The 14343-nt window shown below is 40.5% G+C and overlaps 1 protein-coding gene across 3 annotated transcripts in view; it reads right to left on the reverse strand.

Moving 5' to 3' along the window:
• Positions 1-14343, reverse strand: part of ARMH3 (armadillo like helical domain containing 3) — a 115957-nt gene that overhangs the window by 81769 nt on the left and 19845 nt on the right. For all 3 annotated transcript variants that reach the window (XM_063435115.1, XM_063435116.1, XM_063435114.1), the window contains 7 exons: positions 13810-13896; positions 11949-12005; positions 11803-11846; positions 10361-10421; positions 9226-9272; positions 8378-8453; positions 991-1084 (listed from right to left, as the gene is read on the reverse strand). In XM_063435115.1, coding sequence (XP_063291185.1) covers positions 991-1084; positions 8378-8453; positions 9226-9272; positions 10361-10421; positions 11803-11846; positions 11949-12005; positions 13810-13896 — 466 coding nt within the window. The remainder of the gene's footprint in view (positions 1-990; positions 1085-8377; positions 8454-9225; positions 9273-10360; positions 10422-11802; positions 11847-11948; positions 12006-13809; positions 13897-14343) is intronic.

The raw sequence follows: 14343 nt of genomic DNA on the forward strand, positions 1-14343 counted from the left end.
AAAATAGCAAAACTGAAATAAACTCCCCAAGAGATTTTTTTTCCCAATGGGCTATTTTGCCTAACATTTTAAATTTATTTGAATGCTCAACAACTGATATATCAGTGAATAAATCTGTAATACTGACTTTATTAAATGAACACTCACTCCTCAGTAATGCCCTGGTACCACCTCTATGTAACTAGTAAAACCGTTTTAGATCAGTCTGACCTGTGGCCAGACCGGAACTGCTCCTCGCCTCAGCTACACACCACAGGAGAGCAGGAAGCTTTCTGTCTGAGCAAAGCCCAGCAGTGCAATGCTTTAGCTCATTGGATGAGAGCTATCAGCTGATGCGGACAACGTGCTAGCCCTGTCCTACAAGGGTTTAGCTCAGGAGAGCTAACAGAAGCTTCTGAGCAAGAGTTTCTGGCTCTCCTGGCTGCTGAACGAAGGTGGGGTGCGGCACCCAGCGGATCCCAGGTAAGAAATCAAACCATTCAAAAGCAATTTGACTACTTATACTGGCAGGGAGCCAAGGCACTTCTGGCTTTGGAATGATCTTTTAATTGAAGTGTTCCTTTAATTATATGGCCTATGAACTGGTATTAGAAATGTCAGCCCTTCTATTACCTAGTATGAATTTGTGTAAATTGTAAATTCCCAGTTCAATGACGACAAGAGCTCATTGTAACAATGATGATGATAAGAAGTTAGGGATGCAGGTCTTTTTTTTAATTTTTCCTTTTAAAAAACATGTTTTTAAACACAGAAAGAAAATCCTAATCACCCCCCCATCCATTAAACACATTTTACATGGGAGATGAATTAGATGGACTTTCTGGAGTCAGCTGGAATCAAAGGGCTATATAAACAATTACTCATCTTTAGAACCCCAAACTAAAAACATACAGTGGCAGCATGGTCAGAGAAACACATGATTCACACTTCAAATAAACACTATGAATAAACTAAGAGAAGGGCATTAAAATACAAGTAATAACAACTTACCATCCGAAGAAGGAGGAGTTGTCCCCAATGGAGTAGTTGGTGTGGTAGGACTTGGACTGATAGGTACAGTAACTAATCCCATCTCTGGATGACTCTAGACAAAAGCAGATAGAGACTGTAAGGAATAGTAGTTTGCTAACAAACTGCGCTCACCTATACTATGGATAAAACCGTCTCATATAAACCTGCATCCAATTTAGATACGAATGCACAAAGATGGAAAAGCAAACTCGTAATTGTAGCTCACACATACTGCTAAGTCTTTTTCTCAGAACAAGAGCCCTAAAAAGTTAATCAATGCTAGACTTGAGCACAAATGCTTTTCCGTTGGAATGAACAAAGAACATTCATTTTAATCAACACCCGAACGACTCAATCTGTCTGAGATTTACCCGTTGAGTCTCCCTCATTGAATAAGACTCCACAGGTTAATTCTGGACGTAGGTTAAAAGGACTTTGGGTTGTTAGTGCCAGCTGCAAAGCATTTTTGCACACGTTTAATAAATGTAGTCCTCCCCATTATCGGATAAGAAAAAAAACCACAAAAGGTATGTTGATAACTCAATATGGTGAGGTTTGTACAGAAACTATAGATATATTGTAACGAATATCAGATAACCGGAGGGGGAAAAATGAAACAGAAAGTAACCTAGCAACCCTCTTAAAGTGTTACTTATTGTTACTCAAATCATACATTGCAATACTCCGCTGAATTCAGACACATGCTCCCCAAGATTTTATCTTTGTTTATTGGTCAACAGACTATCCACGTTCTGAATAAATGACACATATAACCTCATACAGTATAATGTTGATAGACGGACCTGCATGCGAATTCAGCAGTCTATTGCAAAGTACGATTTGAGTAACAAGAAGTAACACTGTAGGAGGCTTCTATGTTACTTTCTGTTTCCTTTTCTTTCCTTTCCACGTTATCTGGTATTCGCTACAATATCTATTCTATTGTTTCTGTACAAACCTCGCCAGATTGAGTAATCATGTTGTTATAAACATACCGTTTGTGCTTTTTTGTTTTTTTTAAATAAATTCTTGATAGAGGAGGGCTAAGTCCAGACAGGTTCTGTTGAACTGATTGTTGTCTTGTGTGATTCCCCATTATCTTAACCTGATGAAGGAACAACAAACACATCAATAAATGCTCATATAGAATTCGGGCTGGGTGTGTGTTTGCCCACTATGCTAGAAAGAGAGGGTACAACTCACTTGGAACAAAATCTCTATATCATAACTCCTAAGAATTCAAATACGAATGAGGAGCCAACAGGAGAATATTACTGCGACTCTCAGACCTGATAACAGCTTAATTAATAATTTAATAAATACTATATACTTACGATTGTAATTAATATACTATGCTACTATGACATGGGTTATGTCATTCCTTTTCATTATAGCATGGAATATAAATATATATTTTTTAAAAAGATTATTACGGTTTTATAACATTAAACTCTGAATAAATGCTGGTTTATAGCTAAAGCTACTTAAAATGTAAGGAATAGAGGAGACCGCTGGAAAGAGCAAATCTTAAAAAAAAATAAAAAATAAACTACTCCATGTACAGGAAAAATACAAAGCGGTACTAATGAAATAAAGAGCATCTGTCTTGCAAATATGGCAAACTGGCACTTATCACATATACAGCCAGCCAACTTGCCATCAAATGGGAGCATTTTATATTTATGTTAAGATATTAGGTTATACTTCCTCGCTATCAACATAAAGATACAGAAAACAAGAGATCTTACTGTGATGCAGACTCTGAAAGTCATCAATTCAATGTAAACATTTTAGATAGAAACATAGAATGTGATGGCAGATGAGAACCATTCGGCCCATCTAGTCTGCCCAGTTTTCTAAATACTTTCATTAGTCCCTGGCCTTATCTTATAGTTAGGATAGCCTTATGCCTATCCCACGCATGCTTAAACTCCTTTACTGTGTTAACCTCTACCACTTCAGCTGGAAGGCTATTCCATGCATCCACTACCCTCTCAGTAAAGTAATACTTCCTGATATTATTTTTAAACCTTTGCCCCTCTAATTTTAGACTATGTCCTCTTGTTGTGGTAGCTTTTCTTCTTTTAAATATAGTCTCCTCCTTTACTGTGTTGATTCCCTTTATGTATTTAAATGTTTCTATAATATCCCCCCTGTCTCGTCTTTCCTCCAAGCTTTACATGTTAAGATCCTTTAACCTTTCCTGGTAAGTTTTATCCTGCAATCCTTGAACCAGTTTAGTAGCCCTTCTTTGAACTCTCTCTAAGGTATCAATATTCTTCCGAAGATATGGTCTCCAGTACTGTGTACAGTACTCCAAGTGAGGTCTCACCAGTGGATAGTAGTTAGATTGTTAGATAGTAGATCTTCAATATGCAGGGCAGAATTTGTTCATACTTTAATAATCTCTTGTTTTTTTAATACCATAGACAAACAACAGCTCTGCAGAGGTTAGTTCAAATTAATATAAAAGTCCTTATTGCTAAATGTTTATGTTTATTTTTTTTAAAGAATAAGCACATAAACAAGAATATCCCTGGAGCGGAACCCTGGGAGCTCATGCACAATTCTTTATTCTGAATTTCGGAATGGAGCTAAGAGCGTTTGGCCTGTGCAATGCAGAGTCAGAGCTAAGCTCTATAGATCCTGTATGAAGGAAAATGCTGGGCTTCCTAGCAGAATGTGCGAAGCCTCGGGAGGCTTCTCAGCAATGTCAACTCATTCCTGGCCATAGGAAAGCACTGCTGCTCGCACTCCAAAAGCACAAAATAGATTGTAAATATCTGAAAAGTGCCGGCAGACATACAGATACCCTGATGCATCTTTATTCTGCATGAGGTGTGAAAGCGGATGCAGCTATTTTCACTTATTAATTCGTAATGACAGCCAGAGCAGCTGTGTCCCAAAATAAGGACATTGATGGTCTTCTCGATTAACCTGAACAGGAAGCTTAGGAGAATATATTTTCCAGTATCTTATCTGAATAATTGTGTTAATGGACCAAGACTAATTTTCTGCTAAATAAAACTACGCATTAGTTCATTATCCGAGGCAGAGCTCTGATTTTTCATTTCTAGTCATGCTGTTGTCATCCATTCTTAAAGCCCCTGTCATTATACCAAAAAAAACATTTCAACCTAATCTAAGCTAATAGTTAAAGTTTATCAGCAGTTATATTGCCATGGACGCGTTGAAAACACAAGCAGTTAGATGAATGTATGCCAAGCAACAATCAAAAAGACATAAAAAAGAAAAGAAAAACTGTAGCGGAGAGCCGATCTTTCACCGCTATTCTCCACTAGAGATCCCAGTGAGGCTCAGGAACAAGGTGATGATAAGTCCACAGGCAAGGTTTCTAGCAGGTAGAGTAATATAGCAATATCCCCATCGCAATCCCAATAACTGGACGACACACAGTTTCAGGAGTAGAACTGACAAGCTTTATTCCACAGTTCCTTATAAAGCCCTCTCCCATGCAAGGGAGGAGGTTCTATCACTTAAGACATTATCCAATCTGTGAACAGTAACCTCCCACACATCTCCTCCCCTCCTCTAGCATCATAATCCCCTTATCATGTACATAGTTTTACCCAAGTTTTGGATGTACCCTAAATACTTGGGGTACATCCACAAATCCAATATCTCCAGATAGCCCTAGTCTGGAGGAACAACATATTTTAAAATCAGCCCATTCGGATAAAGCGTTCGGGAGTTATGGGACTTTAAAGTATTGACCGACCGCAGGGGTAAAGTATCCGAAAACAGTTCCATGCATTTTGGCCCTGCGGTCGGTCACAAACAGGCGAATACAAACGGGTGAAGTATTGCTGTTAAGTGGCCTGACGGGGATTCGGATGAATCCCCTAGTTCGTGGGGTTCTTTCTACCGAACGGCGGGCCGTTCGGTAGTTTCCCCACGAAGTATTAGGAGTCTGGAGGTCTCAGCCGTGGTTGCCTAGTCAAGTGTCCGATTTCGGTTCCAGACACTCGACGGCAAAACACCGCTGTTCGGCAGTTTAAGATGGCCGCCGCCACGTGTTCGTATCCCGAATGGCGGCCACCCAGAGGACAAAGACCACACTGCACGAATAGGTAATTACCCGTTTGCAACATTGTTGCAAACGGTAATTGAAGGCATACTTTACACAGGGTGGTCTGGTTGTTCGGTAGTTTCATTCCCTTGTTTCATTCGAATGATTCTACCGAACAACCAGAGGAATACAGTACTTTACACACATTCAACTGCCAATATAACCGGATACAATGATTTCTATGCATGTTCACACACATTAAACTAGCAATATGACCAAATACAATTATTCCCATACATGTTGTAGGACAGCCCGATACCAATCCGCTACAAAAACAATTTAAAAATACATTAATGGGATTTTCGTCCAGCTCCTCCAGTCTTGCCCAAATCTAGCCAAATAACCCTTCCAAATTTACCCATCAAGTTCTACAAACCGGCTAATTGGGCACCCAGATGCAAGCCGTATCTGCTGATGTCTTTTTTTCAGCTGCCCAGGCAGATAAAGCTACAGCGAAAGACCGGGGCCTACCACGCACTGTCAAGCCTGGGGCTGGAGGCACTACTCACGGGTATTGCAGCAGGAAACACACCTCACCCAAGTGATCGACCCACATGATGGCGATGGGACGCCACTCACAGTAGCCAAATGCAGCAGCGGAGTGCATAGACATCGGCTCCATGCTGCAAAAACCTCTACAATCCAAACAGGCTCCCGTGGAGACTCCGCATGCCACACACCCGGACGACACGGGGGGAGCGCAGAGGTAGGGGCCACACATGATGCTCAGCCCCAGAGCCTTACGACAGCACAGCTCCCACAACAAAGGATGACTTAAAGGTGCTGCTGGCAGACATCCTCACAACTATGGGCTGCAGACCTGAAGCTCATCAATGCCGACATACAGGCAGTTACAGGCCGGGTGAACACGTCTGAAAAGGACATTCTTAAAATTCACTCAGACATGGCCACAATTAAAGCCTCTTTCACACAGCTACAGGTTCACCAGTCAGCTTTGTCACTCAGAATGACAGCCTTTGAAGATAGACAGCGCCGTAACAATATTAAAATCAGAGGAGTCCCAGTCAATATCTCGGACGAAGAGCTGACACACTATACCCTGACAATTTGTCAGGATGTCCTGGCACATCCAGAGAATAACATGCACTTTCATATAACCCCCGCTGTGTAATTGTCAGGATCCCGCGAGCAGCTGCGAGGGGAGGCTGCAGTCCGCTCGCGGCACTCACCCTCCAGCCGTCCGCGGTCCCCTTCTCCTCGTGCGCTCGGCGTCCTCCCAGCCTCGGATGCCGCCTGCGTCTTCCTCTTCGTCCCCCAGCGGCAGCATGCATGACGCTGCACGCTGGGAGACCGCCCAGTTTTGTAAACGCCGGGGTCAGCACAGTGCCTCAATCACAGTGGGAGGTATAGATATCTCCCACGTGTGATTGTTGTGTTGAAGAGTTAAGCAATGGGTTTAAATACTTACCTTTCCTGTCTCTCTCTGCCCTGTTGTGGTCTTTGCTTTCTAGTATTGCTGTTCTACTTGTGTTTCTCTCTGGTTTACGTACTCTCTGGCTTGTTTATCCGACCTTGTGACTTTCTCCTACCCTTTGGCCTCGGCTTGTCTCTCGTTATTCTGTCTTCTGTTTCCCTTTACTCGGCTTGTCTCCTGACTATTCTTTGTGTGCTTAGCCCGGCCACTCTAAGGTCCGGTACTGCACCGGTTCTGTGTGTGTGTTAGCGTGTTTTGGTTCCCAGAATCGTGACCGTAATATACCTGGGCACAAGCATGTGTAGAAAAATTCATGATCTTAGGTGTGCTTGCATGTCAGTTCACAGTAAATGCGCAAGGGGGCATGAGTGTGCCCTTCCATCTTGTTTGGCAAGGATGTAGTCCTGAACATGGAAGTGCAGCAGAAACAAGTGTGTTTTATACAAATTGTAAATTACAAAACAAAAACCTTAACTACATCGCCCATTATTTCTAAAGCTTGGAAGTCACCCACAAACTCCTCAAAGACAAATGTCTTTGATCACCTAATCTTGAACCAGATCATAGCCGTAGACATGTAGTCATGAAGTCACCATTTCCAGAAACATCAAACATATCAAATCTAGGCTACCTGGGAAGCCGTTATTTCACATTTTAGCCATTAGCAGGATTACAGGCCACACAGAGGCAATATAAGAAGCATATATTCCCTTTCACTGGCAGATAGACAGCCTTTCTTATGAATCATTATTAAAGAACGATGCATGCACCTCATCACAATATCTAATAACATGAACATTTAAAGTAATAATAAGCTTTCCAACGGATTCAACACTGTTATAATTTTCCCCCCAAATGATTTGTCTATGGGAGGGGGGAGGGAGTGCTCTAGTGCCAGGAAAACAAGTTTGCTTTCCTGGCACTATAGTTTCCTTTAAAGTCTATGGGGATTTGTGGAGATAGAAAATATATCTATCTAAATAACAGTATTGATTCATTTGGAAAACTTATTAAATGGGTACTCTAGACTGTATGTTTAATGTGTGAAGAGTGTGCCCTATTTTTTTTTCATTCAATAAGTGTACATTTCAGTAGAAATTGACAGTTTTATAAATTAACCTTGTTACACCTGCTGGCTTCGAAGCAGACAACCGGTTCAGTTACTTCCTGGTTTGGCTAGCTCAGTGGAGCTAAACTGAAGAAGTAGCAATTGCCAAGAGCACCTGCCTTGCAAAGACTTCTCATTGAGCTGAATTGGGAAGTCTGTGTGGGGTAAGAAGGGGAGGGCTTGTAAAGGCTGAAGACAAGAGATCTGCAGCTTTTACGTGCCGTTTTTAGATATAGCCCAATTAAAAAAAAAAAAAAAAAAGAATAATAATAATGCATGCATGTTTTCACTGGGGGTATATGTATGTATATATCACACATACACCCAATGATTTTTGATGAAATGGGTCTGTATTTTGCCACTATATCACTATGTCAAGATGACATAAAATTGTACAGTAACCCAACAATTTTCACATATTTTGTTTTCCCTTTACATGAATGGACTATTTTATACCAGTATCATTTTTGTTAATACTCAGATGTGTTTTGTTAAGCGTATTTTCCCTTAAAAAAAAATAAGAGACTGTGTTATTCAGGTATTTAGTATCTTGTACCACATTCTGTTCATATAAGCATGTGCTACAACTAATTTATCTTATTTCTGTAATGTACCATCAATGCCTCAATAAAAAAAAAAAAAAAAAAAATAGATTGACAAAAATAAATAAATTGTTCAGCATTCAGACATGGAAACATTTTGATCAAGATCAAGGAAAGTCAAGTCATCAAACCTGTGCCAAAACTGTGATGAAGTTCCTGTTTAGGTGAACAGCTTCATAAAGGGCCAGCAATATGGCCTCATTAGTTCTGCAGAGGAGAAAAGGGCAGCAAATTAATATCAATACAAAGTGGCTTGTGTAGAACTACAAAATGCCCAGAGGTGTCAGTATTAATCTCTACTGGAGATTTATGGAGAGGTGAAAAGTGTGAGTCTATTAATCAGATGGAAATTAGAGATCTAAAGAGCATTGCTAACCTTAATCATTGACTGGCTACATTGCCATGATGTCCAGTCCCCAAATCTGAGCACCAGGTCTATCGTGGGTGCATAATGCCATCAACAGTGGTGTAGGTAAAATAAAACGCAACTGCAAAAATACACTATTCAAAAAAATAATTTGCTTCTACACTCTCCTACCACTAAGGAAAGGAAGAAGTAAAGCTCGATATCCTGGTCTGGGAAAGCAGTAAATATGTCAGACTAAACCAAAGACATTGAAAACGTCAAACTTTAATTTACAAATTGTCAGTTTACCTGTAGAGGGATGATCTATAAGTGCTTTTTTTCTGGGCAGGGGTCTTTAAACTGAATGGTTTCACAGAAAACCAAGACAAGAAATAGCACCCACAGGCTCACTGCACCATAACTACTAAAACAAGCTGAAGTTGTTATGGTGACTGGAGTGGTATTTAAGGGAAAACATATGCAGCAAGACTGCAGTGCAATCACTGCTAGTTTGGGGGATATTGTTAATTAGCATGTTGAAGAAAGCGACCGACAGGAACCCAGACACAATCATCCTTGGTTCAGTGCTATTTGCAATCTGCACAAAAACAGATTTATTTATGTAGTGCTTACTGTACAGAGATCTTCTCATCAGCATCTGCTATGAACATGCTGCCCACCTGTGGATACAGATAATATTGCATTTATTTTTCAAGCAGTTGTCAGTCAGCATGCGCTCACATGTAGCATACAAAGAGTTAATTCACTGAAGAGCGATTAGCGTGGCATTCACAACTAACTTGCAAAATACACTTGTGAAACTAATTTGTACATATATACTAAAACAAATTTTCCGGGGGGGGGGAGGGGGAATAAATCTTGTTTTAGACACAGGAAGAATCACCAGGCAGGTTTCCACCTGCTGAGAGCCCTTTATCAAGCAGGTCGAAATGTTGCTTTGCCTTTTTGATCCTATAAACCTGCCTGTGGCTTGAATTCCGTGAGTGCCTGGAGATTCTTCCTGTTCCCTGTTACATGTATTCTGGATTTGCTAGTCCTGCTTCAGGGCACCCGGTATTTAGTGGGGAAAAAAAAACCCCAGACGGTTGCAAGTTTCCTAAATACTCTGCTCTCAGTCTCTCACTGGAATATTTGTGTTGTGTTCATTAAAAAGTAAAAAAAAAGACCTGAGGAGACAGTATAATTCACTTGTCTGAGAAAGTGGCAAAGCATAGCGGTCTGAGAAACTTCTTGACACACATACACGTGACATCATGCATAGAAAGGAGGACAATGGCTCACAGAGACCCCAGCAACTGCCTGGATGATGTTGTAGACACAGGAGCCGGACTCAGAGATAGGCATCAACAATTTTAATACATGTCCATGTCAAATCCACTATCACAAAACTTCCACAACAAGAAGACATACTGTTAAATTAGAGGGTTGAAGGTTTAACAATAATTTCAGGAAATATTACTTTACTGAGAGGGTAGTGGATGCATGGAAGAGCCTTCAAACTCAAGTGGTAGAGGATAACATAGTAAAGGAGTTTAAGCACGCGTGGGATATGCATAAGGCTATCCTAACTATAAGATAAGGCCAGGGACTAATGAAAGTATTTAGAAAATTGGGCAGACTAGATGGGCTGAATGGTTCTTATCTGCCGTCACATTCTATGTTTCTACCACATGTAAAATATTTCCTATTACAGATACTGAGGATGAACATGGTTAGTGAAGTTTTATTTCTCTAAATTAACTCTCACCATATTTGTTAATGCTGAGAAAAAGCCCGTCTGGTTTTCTTCTTCCTTGTCTCGGTATTGCCTTAGAAAGAGAAAGGGAGGTTTCCGATTTAGGGAACAATAAAAACCTAACTTAGTAACAGTATATCTGAAGGTGAACACATTCCCTATATACGGTTTATTTTGGAATATCAACGTACGGACTAGAAGTTTTGGGGGTGTCTTCTGTATACGCCTATTTTGTACTAAGCATGTGCAAGAGTACAAAGAAGACGTGTCTTCTGACACTGCTGCTAAGTTCTATTTGCCAGTAATGTTGCCAGGGAGAGAGAGCATCAGGTAAGTTGTGACACCCGGCAGTGGGTGGTCTTTGGAACAAAAATGTTAAACCTCTTTTTGACAATGTTATAGAGCAGAGGCCTTTAAATTACTAGCCTATGGGCCACTTCCTAATCTACAAAAAACTTTAGTGCAGTATGTGGCCACTCATGCCAGGAGAATAAGGTATGTCTAAATCCTGGGCATACATCTCCATGTCCCAAACTGCTGGTGGCCTGGCTGTGACTGCACCCTTGTTTTCTGTGCTTGAGGAGGCAGGCTGGGAGCAGTGTTTGCCTTTGCTGTTTGCTCCCATTAGCATCATTAGTAAAGTTCCAGGATTATATTATTGTCTGCCTTTAGTGATAAAACAGATTAGTGTACACAGTGCAAGGAAGCAGTCTCTGTCGAGAGCTTGACCAAGCTTTAGGTTCTGGGAGAGGAGAAAGGGAGCAAATATTACGTGTGTGTATTAGAGTGTGTGGCTGTGTATGCGTATACTACAGCATTTACCTTTAGGTTCTGGGAGAGGAGAGAGGGAGCAAATATTACGTGTGTGTATTGGAGTGTGTGGCTGTGTATGCGTATACTACAGCATTTACCTTTAGGTTCTGGGAGAGGAGAGAGGGAGCAAATATTACGTGTGTGTATTGGAGTGTGTGGTTGTGTATGCGTATACTACAGCGTTTAGCTTTAGGTTCTGGGAGAGGAGAGAGGGAGCAAATATTACGTGTGTGTATTGGAGTGTGTTGTTGTGTATGCGTATACTACAGCAATGCTTAGCATGCGGCGTGAAGATAATGCTGCCTCACATGGAAGCATATTGCCTGGGCTGTAACGGCAACGTGTATCTACATGAAACAAAACGACTTCAAATGCCACAGAATTGAGATGACAGTAACAACAAGCATATTAAAATAACTGAGAATTATCTGGTTTAATTGTCTATTAGCGGAGGAAATATTGCTATCAAGCTTTACACATTAGGTTGGGAATGTGTAGGACTTCACATATTAACAAAACCTAGACATGTGTGTAAGGCATTTTCTTACATTTAGTTATTTACTTCACTGTCTTTTTCACAAAAGAATATTAAAAAGCAGAAAATATGACCTGCCAAATGTTTATGCCATCATCATACTTACGTGTTGTATTCAAATAATGCACAAGCTATTACTAATCCCATCCCCTAAAAGTGAAATTTAAAAAAAGATGGTTATAAATACTTATATACTTATATAAATGCTTGGAAAAACAACAAAAACAAACAAGTAGCAAAATGTGCACTCACATTGAGTGTGTTCTCGTCATCCACAATAGACAACTTAACAATGTAAGGGTTTACAGACTGAAAAGGAAAAACAAAATACACATATGAATACATAATTTAGAAGATAAATGGTAGTTTTCAAGGGGATAAACATTAACTCTGGATCTTGGAAACAAAAAAAAAAAAACAGCAAAACCATAATAAGCATATACACGGAGCTGTGTGCATACATTTGATAAGGAAGTCCTTTTTCTGGAGTGAGTGGGCGTGCCTAGAGAAGCAGGCTGACTGTGCAGAATTCTGCAAAACATTTATTTATTTTTATGCAAAAACTATCAAGATCATGCAAAAAATACAACATATTAACGAGGCCAAAGCATACAAAATGCATTAAAGGGACACTATAGTCACCAGAACAACAACAGCTTACTGTATTTGTCTTGGTTAGTATAATCAGTCCCTTTAGGCTTTTTGCAGTAAACACTTATTTTAAATGCCGTGTTTACATTACAGCCTAGGGATACCTCCACTGGCCACTCCTCAGATGGCTACTTGAGGTGCTTCCTGGGGTAGTGCTGCACAGTGTGACAGACATTCAGTGTCTCCACCCTCTGCATGCAGACACTGAACTTTCCTCATATGAGGAGATGCTGATTGGCCAGGGCTGTGTTTGGCTTGTGCTAGCTCTGCCCCTGATCTGCCACTCTGACAGTCTCAGCATATCCAATGCTTTCCTATGTGAAAGCATTGTGATTGCTTTGATCAACACTTCTGATGACGTCAGCCAAGCAAGCAGATCAGGGATAGAGTAAACACCAGCAGAATGGAGTAAATGTAAGATTCTGCTATATTTAGGAGGGCAAGGGGGGCCCAGTTGGTGTTTTTAACACTATAGGGTCAGGAATACATGTTTGTATTCCTGACCCTATAGTGTTCCTTTAATGTTGTATTGGTGACTGGAGCATTTCTTTAATGATGTTTAGCATGAATCACAGTACGGATTGCCATACTTGATGGACACTGTAAAAATGTCTAGTTAAAGGTCAAGAAAGGGGTAAACGTAATCATAATTTTTCTGCCACATGGTCTTTTCAATATTCTAGCTTTGAGTAAATGTAAAAAAGATAGTGAAAAGCAGCATGCATCAGTGCTACACACTCTGATACCTACTGATATTCCCAGCCTGACAGCATTACTTCAAAACAAATAAAGGCTGCCACAGGAAGTGTCACTTACTTATATATTATTAACAAGCTGACATTGCTATTTTGCCTATAAATATCTGTTATGTGATACCCCTAGCAGGATTAGAAAACTGCTATGTTAACATTGAGGGTTAATCCAGCCTCTAGTGGTTGTCTCCCTGACAGCCACTAGAGGCCGCTTCTGTGATTCTCAGTGTGAAAATCGCATTGAACTCACGCTGGACGTCCATAGGAAAGCTTTCCTATGGGGGGTTTGAATGCGCGCGTGGCTCTGGCCGTCCATGCACATTCGGCTCCACTCAGGAGCTGAAATCGGCAGGGGGAGGAGAGGTCACCAGCGCGGCCCAGCGCTGGAGTAAGGTAAGTGGCTGACTGGGTTTTAACCCCTTCAGCCCAGCGAAAGGGGGACCTAATAACACTATATTGCCAGGAAAACAAGCTTGATTTTTTAAGCCATTTTCACAGCTAAGATGATTTTTAAGGTCAGATTGTTTTAATACACTGTCAGTAAATGCATTGAAGGGAAATCCTCCATTATACTGTAAATATCAGGCTTTGATAACTATGAATCCAAAGTGGACACACTGCTCTGTCTGCTACATCTTCAAAGTGTCAGCACAGGTGCGAATGCCCTCTAAATAGGAAAAATGACAATCTGAGAACCTGATAACACTCACCTCATACTTTCTGTAGTTAACAAGGAGTGCAAGTAAAACAACACAGTCATAGCCGTGTTCTCTTCTACTAGGAGGATTAGACAGAATCTGTGAAAACAGAACAAAACTCTTATATTTTGTGATGCTACTGCATCTCTTACAGGACAGAAAATGCTATTGGCGCCAAGTTAAAGGGACACTATAGACACCCAGACTACTTCAGCTCATTTATAGAGAAGAATTTAATAGGTGCTCACTCCAATACACAGTAAAAATAGGCTGCGGTACCTAATGCAAGGGTCCCAACCTTGTAACAAAAGGATACAAAAAAGAAGGAAAGGAACCGCACCCGGATAGTAATTAATATATAAAATATACGTACATAGAAACTATTGACAATTCTTATATATCCTCAGAAATAAAAACAAAGAAAAGACATCATAGTGTAGTATATTGAAATAGGAGAAAAATAATGGAGTGAATTAAAGTAGTTTGCACTCACATTTGGTAGAGCTTTCCAGGAGCTCTGCCGTAATTTAGCTTGGACGGAATAAT

The sequence above is a fragment of the Pelobates fuscus genome, chromosome 10 (assembly GCF_036172605.1).
Source record: "Pelobates fuscus isolate aPelFus1 chromosome 10, aPelFus1.pri, whole genome shotgun sequence".
NCBI lineage: Eukaryota > Metazoa > Chordata > Amphibia > Anura > Pelobatidae > Pelobates > Pelobates fuscus.